The 19,260-nt window shown below is 30.8% G+C and overlaps 1 protein-coding gene across 9 annotated transcripts in view; it reads right to left on the reverse strand.

The window, feature by feature from the left end:
* LOC143047778 (uncharacterized) overlaps positions 1-19,260 on the reverse strand; it is a 101,714-nt gene that overhangs the window by 27,117 nt on the left and 55,337 nt on the right. For 8 of the 9 annotated variants that reach the window (XM_076221027.1, XM_076221029.1, XM_076221031.1 and 5 more), the window contains one exon: positions 18,382-18,457. In XM_076221027.1, the coding sequence (XP_076077142.1) occupies positions 18,382-18,457 (76 nt within the window). Of the gene's footprint in view, positions 1-10,024; positions 13,192-18,381; positions 18,458-19,260 lie in introns of those variants that run through there. The other variant, XM_076221033.1, reaches the window with a different exon arrangement.

The raw sequence follows: 19,260 nt of genomic DNA on the forward strand, positions 1-19,260 counted from the left end.
TAGGGAAATTTAAAAATTATTTTTTCGCTTCAGGAATTTATTTCTTTGATATTGACAACTAACAATTGTGCAGATTACATAATGAAAAGTTTAATTTATGTTTATTGATTTCTGTTTCTTTTGACTTTTATTTAAAATAAAAATAGATTTAAGAAATATCCGTGTTTTTTTACAGTGCATCCTGATATGATGACCTTTTAAACAAGAAAAAGGCAAGGGTAAACATCCAATATCCAAAACAAAAATTGATTAGTTGACATAAAACGTTGACAATTATCATGGTGAATCTTGTATATTCTCATGTGTTGACGTCCGTAACAGGATAATCAAGGATAAACATACATGCATACGATTGTAACTGCACCTTTTGACATCAGTATTTTACTTTGAAGTGTAACGATTGCACATTATTTGGTTAAATTGTACCACAAACATTTGCGGTTAATTTACGTAAAAGTTAAATAACTGTATCTTTGTTTGAGACGAACACTTTTTTGGCTTTTTTTTTATCACTTTCACCTATCCTTAGAGTAAACAACTTAAACTAGGCATTAATCACTCTATTACGTTATTGTGTTACGTAAAATAACCACATTCTAAAAGGTAGGTTGTTTGTTTTAACCAAAATTTGTAAATATCATCAACTTTTTAAGGGTGTTGATTCAGAAAGGTGTTGATGTTAAATGCTGCACACTCACTCTTCTCATTCCTCGACAACCAAACAGTCAAACACAGATTTCCCTCACAATTTTTCTCCCTACTTATAGAGACTAAAGATTATGCAATAATATAATTCAGTTGTTATCTGATCATGAAGGATTCTTACAACACCCCTTCTATCTCTACTGAGAAAAAGGATTTCAACAAGATTGAGATCGCTATAAACAATAATAATTAATTGACACTAGGCCCTTTTAAATCTTTACAGAGTTTATTCAGGATAGAAATGGGTTGTACAGATATATTCTTTTTTCAAATTCCAGTATAAAGCATGTGACCAATTGACCTGTTATACAAGAGACAGCTGTATATTCTGAACTTTTGCCACCAATACCACAACTCTAATACACCAAACAAGCACACCCTTCATGTTCAATGTCTATTTATAATTCACACCTGACAGGACATTTTGATAAAACAATCAACTGTCATTCAAAAAAGAGAATTTATCTTCACACATGCTTTAGGTTGACACTTCAAAAAGTAAACTTAGACAAAGTTGTACAACCTGAGAGTGACAGCTACCTTGTATAACCAAAGGTAGAAATAATTTACAAGCCTTTAGTTCTTTGTTCAATGTCAGCCTTGCCAAAAAGATTTTGTGGGACATACTATAGATAAAACTGATTTTTGTTGACAAATCCAAAACACATACACAAGGTTTAAAAAAGAGGTCCATGTTTAAATGAAAAGTGAATGTACTTGCTCAACTGCATTGCAAGTACAAATAAGATCTCAAAATCACATGTATAAACACTTTTGTAAATCTTTTTAAATGTTCTAGACACTCTTGGGGGTAAAATAAAGTTCCATCCTTAAATTGTACAAGATTGATGCACCTTTATAATCTCTAAACATATCATGCAGAGGCAGGACTTTTTTATAGGGCCTTTATTCCAAAAACATAATAGATACTGGACTATTTGATGCTATAAAACCATAATGAATCATGAGGAATATGAGTTTTTTCATATTTTGGGGCTTACTCCCTCTATTTTAAATCTGCCCCTGCAATGAAAGATCTTTATTACGCTTGCTACTTTATATTCCTGTGTATTTAGACCCAGTTGTTCCCCTTGTTATCTTACCGTGAAACATGGACAGTTGACTGTGGAACATGTACAGTAGATGGCCTAGGTGCCTGAAATACTCTCCTCACAAGTATCACATTTTTCATTTTAACCGGCTTCTTTTTGTGTTTATTAAACTTGTACATCCGTACAGGAACATGTACGAAGAATAGTCTATTTCCTTCCATTTTAGTAATAAATTAAGTTACCGATCCATTATTTTACATCAATTCATCTTTTTGGCCCATAATGTACATAACACATTACATATGCTAGAACATGCTTCACGTCTATTTACAACTACATTTTGCACTTAATTTACATTCAAATTGTACGCTTGTTGAGATTTGATCACCAAAAGACAAACACAAAGTGTCATCATCGTCAAAACATAATGTGTGTTAATATTTTAAATTGCTCATATCTCTGAAAATGATACAAAACCATCAATGTATCCCTTTGTCTTTTACCGGTATTTTATTCAAGTCCATACAAAATTATAGATTTAAACCTGGTGTTCTATTCACAATGTTAATTATAGAATTATTATAGACTTTAGGGTATATTACTCCATATAATCCACAGTCTTTGAACTAGTAGCTTATGAGCTTTAAACTTATAAGATTAGGAAAACAATTTGTATAGCTGAATATTTTTTATGCATTTAGAATATCTCAAGAAATATATAATGCATTGAAGTTTACAGTAATTTTCTATTCAAATATTTTCAGAATATTTAAACAGAAATCAATAAAATATTTCAATACCACATGAAGTCTGCCTGTTCATTCAAATTTTTATTAAAAATTGATGGAAATGAAAAACAAAGCAAAAAGTCAATAAAACATTAAAAGGAAAAAATGAATAATTTATTGATATATATGTCTTGGAATGCATAATTCTGACTAATGTGGTAATTTGTGTTAGATATTGTTGTCTTGAAGTTGATTAAAAGACCATTTGACCATGAATTCCATTACTGGCATTCATACAATGACATTTTCCAGGACTATCTATTTTAAGCTGTGTTTAGTGCCCCAATTCTTTGGGTTAACATGAAATTTTGCTTATGGTCATGTGTAACGATTAGTGACCTATTTCCTTTGGTAACATTCATATTATATTAAGGAAAACTTAGTCCAAATGATTTTGACTTCTTGAAAGGCAGTATTTTAAATTTTTTCTGGGACGCCTTTCTAAGTCTTATTTTTTTTTGCAAATATTTGGACTAGGAAAACTGTGTTTCAAAGAAAAGTCTATAGAATCCATAAAGTAATTATGCAAATATCTAAAATGAATACAAATCTAAAATTCATTTCAGCTTTAAAACCAAAATTCATGGCAAAATAACAAAAGGCACCAAAATAAAACTGTGCCAGTGAACAATGATAACACTCAAAAACCAAAGTAAGCAGGTTATGAAGTTAAAATATTTAAATTTCTTATTGTATTCAAAATTTGAGGCAATATGATATGACCCCCAGAACAGGTCATGATTTGGTAGTCAGGGTTTGTTGTCCGCAGACAATGGCATCTGTACTGTCATTATCAGTGACATATTTTTTAACAGATCACCCTCTATTCGTAATTGTCAGATATTTCAAATATTTATCATCTCGATCATGGTCGGAAATATTCTTTACAATGAAGAGGTGACAATGACATTATTGTTTAAATACTTAAACCACCGTTAACCAAAAATTGGGCGTTTTTTCAATGTGATGCACTATTTGTGATTACGTACATTATTTTGTAACCTCATTATCAATTGTCGCTGAGAATCTGTTTCAACGATAAAAAAATCCATTGTTGAATGACATTCCAAACACTGTGGGCATTATCAATATGTACATAGATGTCCAAGGCAATCCCTTTTACCATTATCATTCCTTACAAGATTTTAGCAACAGTAAAATTTGTAACTTAGTATAGGACTTATGTATGTAACATTGATAAATTAGGGTGAATAAATAACACATCTATAATGTGTTTAAGAGACAATATAAATGAATATATCATTCATATATGTCATTTTTGCATAACCTCTTTTGGATTATTTTTTAAAGAACAGTGTACTAAACTGTTGATGAAAATATATTTATTTAAGTCTTAAAGCCGTAAACATAAAATTGACAATTTTGTTTGAGTATAGATAAAAGAATAAAATATTGTACTATAATGAGAGTGTAAATTTCACTTGAGTAGAAGATTTTTATTTCAAGTATTTTAAGAATCTATAATCATAGATTATCGTTGGTGATCTCAACGAGATTCATTTTCTCGCTTGAGCCGGTCACGGCGAAAGCGAGAAAAGCAATCGAGTTGAGATGACCAATGATAATCTGTTTATCGCTATTTTACCTATGACGACGTTGTCAATTTCATGTCACTTTCATTAGCAACACCACATGGTTCCTTAGTGTCTAGCGATAATTTTCCATCTCAAGCCAGTAGCATGATATGAAAATTATCACAAAAATAGATCAAAGGAAATATGCACAAAATAGCGATAAACCTAATTATTGGTATATTCCCTTATATACGTTTAAGTAATTGCTGAATCATCTTCCTCATTGTACACAATAAATTCTTCCTTCATTTACTTTAAGTGGACCCATCCCATTTAGGGTTATATAAATCTAATCTTAACCCTAAAAATATCCCATACCTTTATCTTCCTAATACCGACACTAGCCCTATTCCTAAAACCTTACCCTAACTTGAATAAACCCTAACCCTTAAGTATAGGTTAATGAGATTGAACTCTAACCCTTAAGTATAGGTTAATGAGATGATCACCACTTTTCAAAGTCCAAGCGTTGAACAGAAAGAAATCATACTAAAATTATTAATTGCACACGGAAGTCAGTTTGTTGTCAAGACATTTATGTTTACACCCCCCAGTAATCAATCAAATATATTGAATACAATAGTTAAAATCCTGCTCTTGAATTAAATGTACCCGTAAGTCAATAATCCAATAGAAAATGTTTTTGAAATTGAAAATATAGAACTTACTTATATTCTATTGTCTTCAATAACATCTGAGACTTATATATGAAATAATGTTTATCTATACTAGGTCCAACTTTACACAATTTACATGAGTCTTTCATCTTACAATTACATGTAGTTATGATAGTCCTACAAACATAGATGCAATACACATTAAGTTTCGCCAATAGTACATCCCTACTGGATATGTATCACGGCAAAACCACAATGCACTCAGAATACAGCGCCAGGAAGGACTGGAAGCAATTTGGACTATATTTTTATTAAAAGACTCAACTTGTAACTTTCACAGTTAATCTAATTACCGGTACACAAGTCAACAAGGACTGTTCTCAGAGTGATAGTTGTATACAGTGCAAGTTACATAGTGAACGCAAACACACCAGTAAGATCTGTCAAGAAGATTTTTTAATAACAAGTATATTTGTAAACTCAATTTCCCATGTGAATTCAAAGAGTTCATTAAGTAATAAAATATCCATAGGATTACTAAGTACAAGGAATATCTTCCATATAAATACTTTCCATTTCAACTGACTGCCAACACTGAACCCTTAAACCCCTTTGGGACCTTTTGTATTATTTAGATAGGTCAGGACGATGGAAGTTTTTAACAACCTATACAGCCCTTGCATGGTGGTAAAATTTGGTCAAGTGTTTGGATTACACAACAGGGTTCAAATTAGCATGGATTTCAGATCTGATACCTGTCATTGCTGGCACGGAACCATGATTTTTTTTACCAAAGTCTTGGATCTTTTTTCAGTTATGGCAATGCCACTCACTTGAAAATTCAATTTGAACCCCTGCACAAGTTTAACTTCTAAAGAATATTTAACTGTATATCCTGATACAGCATTCACTTAACACTTGTTTCCAGCGAATACACACCATTCAGTGCAGAAAGGTTTCATCATAGAAACTGATTTATTCATGTTTGAAGTAAACAAATAGAAACCTCAAGAAATTAGCATTTGTACTTTGATGACAGGATTTTCAATCTAAAATTAACTAGTGAATAATTGTTCAATTTTTTCATGTAAACCAATTATTGACTACAAGTAATAACAAATAGAATTTTTCATGACATGTCTTTCCTTTTTTTTTTAAATGCTGGATCATGCAGAACAAAGACATAACCTACAGAGAAAACAGACAAGAATTTTGCTTCTTAGATTTCCACAAGGACGTATATATAGATATGTTAGTTATACGTCCTTGATTTCCAGTATAATTATTAGAATTCATTTGAATCTTTTCCCGAACAAAATGTCGACTTTACATTAACTTCCATTGGTCAGCAATCTAGAGCATTTGAAGGTAAATGTTTACATACATACTGAAATATACAACAATTGTCACCATTAAATATAACTGCTAATCATTATAATGAACAACATTGAAAATAAAATAATTATGATACTTATGTGTTCCAATAGACATGATAGAGACGAATCAGACATATTATACCATGATTATACTATTTAGGGAATCATTTTTGCATAGTCATTCACAGGTCCAAATTTGTTAACAAAAACATATTGAATAAAAAAATATTATCATACATATTTACAAAGATATCATTTGTTTTCTGTGTTGTTGGGTTGATGTCTGTTTGCTGGACTTCATTTGTCTCCTTTATATTCATGTTTTTATAAACTCCAATTTAAAACTTCATAATTCAATTTTAAGATTGTATATGGATATGATGAAGAAATGGTGAGTTTCATCATTTATAACTTTTTTTGGCTTAAAAAAGCGATTAAATTTAAAATGTTACAATTTTCTTAATGAGAAAAGAGAGAAATTTTGATTAGCTCAAATATAAAACAGAAAGACTTCCATTTGAACCTCCCAAGTTGACAGAAGAAGCAAATTATACAAAGTCTTGCCGGGCGAATCCAGAAATTTTCATAAAGCCTAAGAGGGGGCTGACTCCATCCATGCTTCAGTGGTTTCCTTTATAATCAACCACAAAAGGGGGGCACCCTGGGTCACCCCATAAATTTGCCTTTGGTTGGCTATAGAAGTTCTACAGACATTGTATTAACACTGTGTTAAAACTGAGAACATATAACTTTGAGGAATGGAATGGTAATTGACCTTATACAATATTTCATAAAAATTGAAAAAGACAGTAAGCAAGAGTTTGGCAATAGATAATCATTTTTAAACCACAATTTCAGGGTTTCAAAATTTTAACTTAACATATTCCATTTTTGTGCTGTTGTTCGTTTAAGTTTTATAACATTTTTCAAATTTCCTCAACCTCTGTCAAACCAGTCAATTAAAGTGATCACATAACATTACACAGTAGGCTGAACACAAATATGTTGTAATGCCTTTAAGGCTCAAAACAGTTAGAAGAAAACTACTACATGCTTATAAATTTAATGAGACGATCTGATAAAATGCCACTTTACATTCATTTATTTTGTTTATAACTGATGGGTAAATTAAAGTTTAAAAAAAAATTGTTTGTCATTTGTCTTTGTGTATTACACCTACAGCTGGTTCTGTTCAAGAATTTCATGACAGAATTGCTAAGAATTATTGTTGAAAAAAGTTCATCAAACAAGGGAAAAACAAACAAGCAACTTATTTTTCATTTTCACAACAAATGTGTAAGCTTCAAAAGGTAATTTGGAATATTCAAGGGTATAATCAGAAATTGGAAAACATAGAAAACAGAAAATGCAAATAGTGTGTCTTAAACACATCTGACTACAACCAAATGTTCCCTTTCAAAAGCATAGATCATTATAAAAAGGGGGAAGAGGATGTTTCAACAATACCCCCCCCCCCCCCCTGGATTTGCCATTCTAAACTGCATTTTCCCAATGACTGTTGAGCCTATGAAGCTATCTACCTATGATTTTGTATCTAAGCTCAAGTACAAAGATCTGAAATCAAGTTCAGGGTCTTCAAAAACATACCATCTAGAGCTTTCAGTTCTATACTTACCCTGGTAAATAAGAATTGCATGGCCTTATCTTCAATCAATTTTGCCAATGTTAATGGTGGGGGCCGTTTATTTAATGTCAAATGGTAAATATTTGATAGGTATTCTGGATGAGAACATATTAACAATTGTTGCAAAAGGTAGAATTCAGCAAAGTGTGTCAACTGGAATTAAGGGTGATGATTTCAATTGCCACTGGAAATAAGGGAATGTTGCATAGGGATAGAAAGTCTGTTGCAAGGGCTCTTTTAACATGCAGAGAATGTGGTCAATGTCGATTAAAAACATCAAAGTCTTCAATATATAAATAAAAAGATGTTGTTTGATTAAATCAAGTGTCTAAAACTCTATCAGAGACCAAATGATGTAAATCATAGATGAAAACAGACTTTTTATGGGATCATGACTATATTGGGAGATACTGCTTAAATATCCAAGCATAGTGATCATATCATAGCAGAGTTACATAAACACTAATTCCTTGACCAAACCTTAAGTCTTAGAACTGAAACTTTCATGTAAATTTAAAAAATTCTTCAATAGGTTAATTAGAACTAAATTCTGCAAATATGGCTAATGTGCTAACATGTGATCCCTAAATATTCACACCAACAAGTACATGTGCATGTATGACTTTCCTTGTTGTTTTTGGTTACATAAATTTCCATATATTGCATAAATGATACATAACTGTGACAAGTTATGACCAGGTCATACAAACAGTGCACTTAAGGGCCAATTAGATGTCATTATATGATAGATGGGTTATCTTCTCCTGATCCTTAGCAATAATGTTAAAATGAGGTATCAAGATAGGGTTATCTGAACACAGTTAGAGGGTCAAGATAACTCATTCATTTTAAAAAATCTCATTTGAAATCTTATACATTTTGAAGGTTAAGGTCGGAAATATTAATGGCAAAAGAAAGCAAACACCAGCCAGTAAATTGACAATTTTTCAGAGAAAAAAGGAGACATTACTGTAAAATAAACCAATTTTTCGTCCTTCTTTGGACCAGGAACAAATATATTGATATACAGTTCCACGATTTGTCTAAATTTCTCAAAGGTGATAAGTATGAAAAGTGTTCAGATAATTTTATAAATCTATGAAATTTGCATTGGGAGAAAACTTGTGTATCATTCAACATAATTATTCTTATATGTCAACAAAAATATCTATTGGCTAAACTGATTTGACCCCTTTGTAACCTCATTTTTACCTGAAGGAGTCATAGATCCTATTGACAGGTGTTAAGACCTGTGGATAGAAGATTTATTGCTTGACTTTGACAAATATTTGTCTCTGAACCTTTATATAATATTTATATTGGTCAAGACATGTTGTTAATCCTACATAATGGGTAATTTTGGGAAAGATCAATCTACAAAGAAATCTTTAATTAAATTTAGTCACCATTTGTTTATAGGTGTGATAATCTTTTAATGGTAAACAAGCAAAAACCCATTCCTAATTTAGATCAATGACTAATTTCAATTTTAAGAACAAATAATTAAATAGCTCTTATGACACATTTTACTAATAACTGCCAAGAGAAAAAAATCCATATTTGTATACCTTACATTTAAAAAATTCATACAAAAAATAAAATATTTTATCAATATTGACACTCAGTGTCAAAATTTACTTCTTTTCTAATAAATAATTCGACCTCTACATGTTTATATAGAAAACCTTATGTAAATAGTTTAAATATGTACTTAAAATCTAGGTGTTTTTAAAAGGAATTATTAAAAGCATATATGAGATAATAAAGTGCCTTTGTAAGTTTTCTCAAAGCATGTCTCCTAAAGAGATTTTTTTCTTCAAATTAATGACCTGACCAGGAAGAATTAACATGATAATAAAATTACCATAAACAGTCATAAACATATATAAATTTGAATAAGATGTTATACTTAATGTCAAAAAGAAGACACAGTACCATAAACTGGTGGCACGTTTTGATCTGTTTGAAGAATGAATGAGAGGGCTGGATCTTCCAATTTTTCAATTTGACAACTCACCTCAAAATCTTAAAATGACCGTTTCCTTCTTTCAATTTGACATTATTCTCCTTGAAAGACTTTTTTTTACCCTTCAACTCTTTCATTTTTGACAATTCTTCTCCAAAACCTTACTCTCATTGATATTTAAACCAGTTGTCAAGTAAATGGGATAAATATATTTATATCTGAGTCAGATTCAACCCCCCTTTTTTTCTTCAATAGCTAATTTCAGTTTAAGAAAACCTACCTTACAAAATTAGGTTGTGACTGATTAAAAACATAAACAGGTCCTTGATTTGGTACATTATGTTTCCGACTATAATGAGAAGGTCCACGAATAGTAGCACCATAAACTTGTTCCAATCTTAATAAATCCGGAGCACTAGTATATAAAGCCTTCGCTGCAGTATTGGACTGCAGCATTTGAGGAGGAGGAGGAGGAGGCTGATTAGGAGGAGGAACAGACCTCTGTAATACTGATGGTCCATCCTCAAAATCAATAGGGACTGCTGAAAGTGATAATTTTGGTCTGGAATGAGAATGTGGTCTTTGGTATACACTCTCTATAGGTTTATTCACATATGCCCAATTCTTTGGTAACGTCCTATTTTTATCTCCTAATTTTTCTAGTTTTTTCTGCTCTTTAAGAATAGATTTCCTCCTTTTCTTCTCTTCCTGAATTCTCTTTTTCTCCTCCTCTCTTCTCCTTTTTTCCTCTTTTTCGAATAATTTCTTTTCTTCTTTTTCACGCCTTTTAATCTCTTTTAGTAATTTTTTATCCACTTTAACTTTAGGATTCAGTAATGTAGGCATACTGGAAGATAGTCCTCGAGATTTGTATAGATTACTTTGACGATTATCTATCAAAGGTACCCTAGTCGCTGGCATCATGCCATGTGAATCTTCAGGGTTATTTCCAACCATAATAAATTCACCCGAATTCAAGGGTTTGTAAACGACTAACCCATTATTTCTGTGCATAGAACCATTCATATGAGCAGACGACACAGGTCTATTTACACTGTCCATTTTATGAACCCTAAGTTCACTACCACCACTAGTAGATAAAAAGTTCCTAGGTAAGGTAAGATATTGAGGATGCATAATATTAGTTGTTTGCCCCAAGGGATTATCGTTCTGTCCTAAGTGGTTACCTGTAATCGGAACTGATTGATGGCTAAATGTTACATCCCAGTCGGTTGAATCATTTAAATCTAGTGAATCCAATGATGTGTCACTGAAGTCCTCAATGGAATGGAATCCACTATTATTTCCACCGTTCGAGGAGACTTTTTGAACGTTATTATTATTCTGATTTTTAGGATTTAAATTCCCCTTTTGTAACTGATTCAATATTTGATTATATTCTGTCTTTATCTTCTGTACAATTTTACGATCTACAGGTGAAGACCTCGACTGTCTTCCAATATCAGGTGGTGTTGATTGACTTCTTTTTCTATATCGCCCTCTTGTCTCACTCCCTGTATTACTATCTAATGAAAAGTCAGAGAAACCACTGCTTGCTATACTATCAATGGAAGAAATACTATCTGTTCTCCTATTAAAGGTAGTCAGTTTGTTGTTACCTGGTTCAGGTTGAGTAAAGAATGAATTAATCTCCCCATTGTTGTCTGTGGTCACTGGAGTGCGACCATCTAAGCCTAGGGGGACAGCTTTGATAGGTACTGGTTTCCTTGGTAAATTGTAGTCTTGGTCAGTTCCTGGTGATTTTATTTTAAATCCAGGTGGTAGTGCTATGAATTTCTTTAACCCAAAATCAGGTAATTTCCTCCCACTTACAGTTGGCGGAGCACTTAAATGGCCATTTGACATTGCCTGTTGTTTCTTTGGGACTCTATTCTGAGTCATAATGGTGCTTAATTTAAATAGTTACAATCCCCAATATCAACACATGCATTTAAATTGATTTTACCATTCCAAACATTCAGGTGAGCCAGACAATAGCAAGGTGTTAATAATAACTTAACACAGATCCATTGTTTCGTTCAATCATAATATTGATTTGTCAATATAACGAATCTTTGGACAAGAAAAATATCTTCATCAATGTCTTAGGTCACACAAAATATCCTTTAAGAATTTCTTATCTCCTCAATAATTGATTTTTTAATCAAAATCTGCGTAAAAATAGACTTATAATTGATTAAATTTCCATAAAGTTCCAATTCCTTTTTGAATTTTTGTTCAAACAATGTTCCTGCTGTGTCTTCTTTTATACAGGTGTGAAAAACAATACCATGTGTTTATACTTGAAACTTATAAAATAATGGATATTTATACTAGTGAAAATTCTGAATTATTCACATTTATCAATTTATCTTGTTTGTCAATACCCTAAATAATTTATCTTAGCCAATTTCCTTTCATTAATTCCAAAGATAATTGTTAATTTATTAACGACGAATTGAGACGAAATATGACAGAATTTAAATATGTTGTTTCAAAAGAGCCTTTACCTCAATATAAAAACTTCTGTTTAAAGTTGTTCTAGAGTCAAATAAACTTAATTGTCCACTTTTCACTTATCCCATAGTTCTTTCACTACTGTTGTATATATCACAATTTATTTCAATGAACAAGTTTTTCTGAAACTTTCACACAGCTATTTGATTTAAAAAGTTTCAATTTTCACTTCATAATATTTACTTTTTATGGCCCTGAATCTTTCTAGATCTTTCGATTCCAAGTCTGATTCCATATGACGTGGCTTAGTATTTTTAGGATATCTTAGGTGTTCCTTAAGAACGTCACACAATCCTAGTGCAGAGGACTGACAGATTACGTTAAAAGCATGACAAATCCTCCATTAATTGATCTAGGTTTACAACTGTTGCAAAGTAAATATTATGCATGTCAACATGTTTAATTGCTGATAAAACTGGTCACAGCAAACATGGTAAAAATATTTCCCTCTCAAATTTTATATCCAAATAAATATGCATCAAACTTTTTTTTCGAAATCCTTTCTCATTGGTATTTCAATACTTTGATTTTTCAGTTAAGCTTAAGAGCGAATATCAAAATTTGACAGCAGCGACTTTATCATGAATAAAAAACAATACTTCAGTATAGTAATATTTAAAACATCAATTGACCTGTCAATTAGCTGTTACCAGTCGTAAGATAAGTAGAGACACTCCAAGACTATCATAAATTTATAAAAACTCCTGTACAAACTTGATCAAAAGCTTTGCAAACAAACTGTTACATTTTTCCTCTCTGAGATATGAATTTTCTATTCTTTTAAATGGCTACGTTCCAACACAATCCTCAATTATTACTGTATATTGCCTCATAAATGCATCATTGTTCAGTCTATACGAAAAACCATTATCGTGGATACATGTACCAGCATATAGGTATGTTTTTAATCACGGAGCCTCATGAAAAATGAATGTTACTTGTGCAATTTTTCCACCAATGTTCCAAGAGACTGAACAAACTGTATGCAGAACAAAAGTTCCAATATCGAAGCCCTGAAGGTGTCAACATTAAATATCCAAACAATTTCATTCAAAATTAATCAACAAAATCAATATGAATTGTCACAATTTGTAAATGGAAGCAGGTTTAATTAAGCGATGAAATATAAGATATCCCATAAAAAAACTGTTAAACAAATTCTTGTGGCTACTCGTTGTTAAATCTTGATATTAATATTCGATTGTTCAAAAGTTACTCATATCAACCTTTTAAATTCCATATAACAATAGTTTTGATTTCAAATGACCGAAAAATAAGTATATATTATTTTTAAAAACATAATATTTGTCTGTTTAAAATCCAATATGGGGAATAATCCCATTAAGGGATATATTTATCCTAGGTTTATGTCGGCTCTTATTGACCTAATTCATATACCATGTTATTTGAACAGCTTTGAGAATTAGTTATGAAAACATCAGATTTGTAATCGGAATCTACTAAACAAAGCAGTGGTTAAGGTGTTCATTTCAAAGCAATATTTAAATGAAACAAAAGATTTCATTACTGTTAACAAAACAGTGCATATAAAAAAAATTTCCTGTTTAACATGTTTAGGGTCATGGTACTTTAATTGTTTGATTAGGAAGAAAAGACTTTAAGGAAATAATGTGAGAACTAGTGGTAGGTTTGTAGAAAGAGTTGACTAGAACTTTCTCCTCCTACTTAGTTTAAGGCTATAATTGCCCTCTCTCATGGTTTTCACATGAAATACAAGCTATTTTTTTAACTGTTTTCAAGCCCTTTTTTCTTTTTTTTTTTAGCTCAAAAGACCAAGATCAAAACTGATAACAGCCGGATCCTGACATGATACCTATGAAGTCACAACCTGGCATTTAGATCTACTCTTGAACAGTTCTCAAACCTGTATGTTCAGAACGCTCAATTCTAGAGCCTCCTATTGCCCTGTAAAAGCTCCCTCCAGAAGTTTCAAATTCCTGAGCAAATTCTTGGGATTTTGGCTTTATATCATTGACCTACTAGTTCTATCATTATTGTGATGGAAACAATGAAGATTCTAAAATATCCTTCATACATTACATTCACACCTAACGCTAAAAAGACATTTGACCTTTTCTTTTCTGTTTATTTTAAAGAGTAAAAAGGGTTGTCTTTCCCATTTTGCTTAAACTCTTTAGGTGTTAACAAAGTCAGATATCCAAATATCAATATTTAACAAAACTTAGACTTTTATCCTGAAACCCGTTACATGTCTCCATACTTTTTTTTATCCATAATTCTTACATAATTGTGTTCTATTTCTGTACATGATTCAACATTTTATCTTCAGACATCAAATTCTTATTCATGTTCTTTATGGTGCATAATGCTTTCAGCAAGAAATTCTAATTTATTTTCTATGATGTTTTGTAAGAGTTGATAATGCAATCAATTTGAATCGGCTGCATGAACTATTGATTACTACTGATAGCCTTACAATGATTAATCATACCTTATTGTCATCAGTAAGTGATCGACAAATTTATCTTCAGGTATGAGGAATGCATATTTGACATGATAAAAACTAAAACTTGGATAAGAAGGGGTATTATTTCCAATTTTTCATTATGACTTAAAGGGAAGAAAAACAATACCTGATACATGTGTTTTTAGAAGAAATTTTTCACAATAAAGCCATAATTTTTCTGATGTTAAGGAAATTCATTTTTCAAATTTCATGAAAAATGGTGTATGTAAAACTTTCACTCAAGTAATCAAGTGAAAAAGACAAGCCTTTCACTATATCTAACTCTCAGACATGTGAATGGGAATGAATATGAATGCTCTTTAACAGCAGAACTGTAAATCTGATGGGGGTCATATCAGAACCAATATGGGATAAATTAAAAACTGTTTGCTACAGTTAACCTGATAGTTGCATCACTAAAGGGAAGCATAAGATATAAGTCTTAAAGCTTTAAGGATTGCTTTAAATCTGTCATGCTTTGGTGTTGTTTTTTTTTTTACACCTATCAACATATATAGAACATCCACAGAAAGAGCTACAATTAGAAATTCCTTTTCGCAAATGAATTATAGATTTAAACTTTTGTACATGACCAAGTTTCCCTTTTTCGTTAAATCAAATTGGAATTTTTGTTCATTTTTTTTAAATATGTACCTCATCAAAATTTAATATGCTAAATATTTCAACAAAGTAACGTAATCAAATTGATCTATTCCATAATTTAAGCTAATAATAAAATCTTCAATATAGTGCCTTGTCAGCCAATATTTAACATGGTAACTGTGATCAAAGGCCATAGTATATAAATAAACATATAAAACTGTCAAGATATTATAAACCACTAAAGCAAATAAATCATAAACGATGAAAACTTATAAAAATAAACCGAGGTCATACGTCATAAGTTAATCAAACAATCCCATCAAATTTAAATAGAATCAATCAATGAAAATCCATTATTACTCAGATGTGAATTGAATTATAAAAATTACTATTATAAGCGTAAAGATTTTCCCATCATTTTTACCTTTGATATGAATGAATGAAGTCATGAATTTTTATGTATAGATGTTTTAACTTTTCTTTAAAATTTGTAATTTGGATCCTCTGCCTCCCATAGGCTATGCATGAATTTTTATCCGAACGAACCTATTTATTTCTCTGAGACAATGAATTTAAAATACCAACATCACAAATTCACTCCTTGTATAATATCATGAAATCCTAATTATTTCTTATATACTTTCATATAGTTGAACATTTATTTATTTCCTTACAGTTATATTAAAAAATAAAGACCTTGTCTATTGAACTAATATGAAACTGTTATCATAAGTTTAAGCAGCAGATATTCTTGGCAATCAAAATAACTTAATTCTATAGATTAGTATGTATTAAAAATATCTTGTCGAAAAAATTGTAATATTTAGTGTTTGATATTTTGAGCACTTTTCCAATAATCATGATAATAGATAAACCAAAGTTTAGTGTATGATAATCAGATTAAACATGATAAGTCAATAGATATCTGAAGATAACACTTTAAAGTTATGTGTCAGTTTATGACCTTAAGGCATTTAGAAATACATTTTCCAGCACTGTTATTTTCTTATTCTGTTTTGTAAAAATATGAGTTAACTTTATAGACACCTATCTTTCTGTCGTAACTATATTATTTTAAAGAATCTATTGAAGATATAAAGTTGGAACTTTCTTTAACTGAGCTTGTCAAGTTGAAATAAAGCAGGTCAAGCACTAATTTTCAATCCACTGTCAAATATTCATTTTCATAAGTCTAACCAAAGTTTAGTACAGTCACATTTATGCAACTAATGATAATGGCTCTCAAGTCATTTTTGTTCTTTCTCCTTATATTACAAAATTAACACAATTATATTCTTCAACAGAATATTTAATATATTAAACAATAATCTTTAACTCCTCTTCCAAACTGATATAACAAACTACAACGCACCAAATTTTCATATAATTAAAATATCAAACCTATATCAAAGGAAAGTAAAACTATCACTGCTTTTAATATAGGACAAGATATGAACCTTCAAAGAGAGATAACTCTATTTGAATAAGAAGATCCCAGGTATCATGAATAATCTCTAAAACATCTGGAATGTTTAAACAGGTGATAACAATATAGACCTATTTATCTCTCTATTGATACAGGTAAAGATTATAGTGATAAAATACAGTAATATACCCAGAGGTGAAAATATATCTGATAACCAACATGGCGAAATCATGACAATATACCTGTATTATTAATGTTACAACCACTTCAACAGAATTGGGAATGGCTCATTCAATAGGTCTCGTCAAGAATTTTTATATTGAAATTAAAATTCCATAGATTTAATTAAGACTATCTATTTTTTTCTTCTCTTTTTTTATCCATTCCAAAAATCTTTCATCTTTAATATTTTCTAAAATTATGACCATATATTTTTCAACCAAAAATTTCCACATGAAGGCTTAAATTCCTCATAAATTAAGTTTGTTACTTTCTAAAATAATTTATACAATTTCTCTATAAACACTCCCAAATGTCATCAATTCAACAGGCATCATATCAGCTATTAATAGTGACTGATCTTTATTAAATGACATTGAACAAAGTTCAAGGACAGAGCCTTACATTGTAAACAACAGCTTGATTTTCAAAAACCAGTTCAAACTGCTGAATCCAAGCACCTTAAAAAAGCATACTAAAATAGAAAAACTATAATCTTAAAAAGACCTTGGTATCTACTTTTTCTTAACTAACTTCATGTGCTTATATGAATTCTATATCTGCAAATGCTCTGCATTCTATTTTTAGTTTCTGTTTAAAAATTCAGTTTACAGAACAATCATCTGAAATAATCCCTTTCTCCTCATAATATGATTACAAACAAAAGTAATTTCCTTCACATGTAAGGAAGGATGTAGAAAATAAATGAAATGTAGGGAATTAGGAAAAGACTCAAGGAAGTGATTCTATTTAATCAATCAACTAAAATGAAGCTGAAATCTAATTGGTTGATAGTGGTAGACTTTTCAACATTTAATTTCGCAGATCAGTTGTGGTTTAACGAAAATGGGACAGTGGTATGAAATTTTTTCTTTGAACTCTGACAGATTTCCTTTTATGTCAAATGCAATCACACATACCTTTTTTTTAATATACAAAACACATTGAACTGTGTTTAAAAAAGTAACAACATCTTCAATAAATCAAATCAAGTTTTCAAAACTTAACTCTTACACAAGATTTATACTTTAGAATAACTCCTTGGTCAACTGACTTTTGCAACAGTACCATTTCAAAAGGAATAGATAGATTGATAGAAGTATAGAGAATATTGGGTATCCATCCATGACACAAAATCAGTTCAATATCAGCAAAAAATACACAAAGAGAAAAGGAACAGTGCTTTCATTGCTGTTCATCATCTCAAATTCACAGTTATACCTTCAACACAGAGCAAACAATACCAATTTTTCATCAGTACCAAACACAACCTCTGTAAATTTGTTTGTTCCATTGGAAATAGCATTTGCCTCTTCATACCCCCCCCCCCCCTTTATATGCTATTTTATGGTATTCTACCTCCACCAATTGACCTTTCACCTACCTGTATGTATGAACTATTGATGCCAAGGTATTTCTTTGTAAAGTGGTCTCCCGTAAAATATCCCCACAGGAACCAGCTGTAGATATATAAACAAAATGTCTTTGATATGAATGTTCTCTCCACATTTTAACATGTAAATTTCAAATGTTATAATCACAATGCACAACATATAAACTACACAACAAGGCAATATTTCAAAATCTTAGTCATAATCTATATCCATTCAAAAACTTTTACCATCGCTTTTCCTCAATTAAAATCTAAACTTATAATTAATATATATCCATATTTTACACTGCATGGTTAATGATAAGATGTCCTTCCCTTCTGTAATTTCAAATGGAAAAATGATCATTCCGTAGTCTTACTTTTCCATACAGAATGCTAGGAAGAGATAAATGTTATTTTCACAGGTCAGACACTGTTTTGGTGTACACTGTCAAAAAATTGTATGAAATTGACCAACATCCCGTAACCTTGTCAAATTCTATAACATTATGTGTGAATATTACGTGCCAACAGACAGTTATCATGTACAAACGAAAAATTTAATTTTTCATTGCCCACTATTTTGAACTTGTTGATATCCAGTATTATTATCGAACAGTCCTCAATCAACAAAAAGCTTGTTTAACATCATGTCGTTATAGACAAAGCTCATTTTACAAACATAATTTAAGGATGTAACACAGTTGCTAGAGGGGGGATAGTTAAAATCTTTTTGAAGCAGGCTATATGAATCAAACTCAGGTCATGTGGTGAATGTTACTTTACATTTTCCTACTTTTTCCGATCGTAAAACAATCTTATGACCAGTAAATTGTTTTAACTTTTGGAAAAAAATGCCTCAAGCTATGTGTTTTTATAATTTGCGTGAGA

Source organism: Mytilus galloprovincialis, chromosome 10, assembly GCF_965363235.1.
Source record: "Mytilus galloprovincialis chromosome 10, xbMytGall1.hap1.1, whole genome shotgun sequence".
Taxonomy (NCBI): domain Eukaryota; kingdom Metazoa; phylum Mollusca; class Bivalvia; order Mytilida; family Mytilidae; genus Mytilus; species Mytilus galloprovincialis.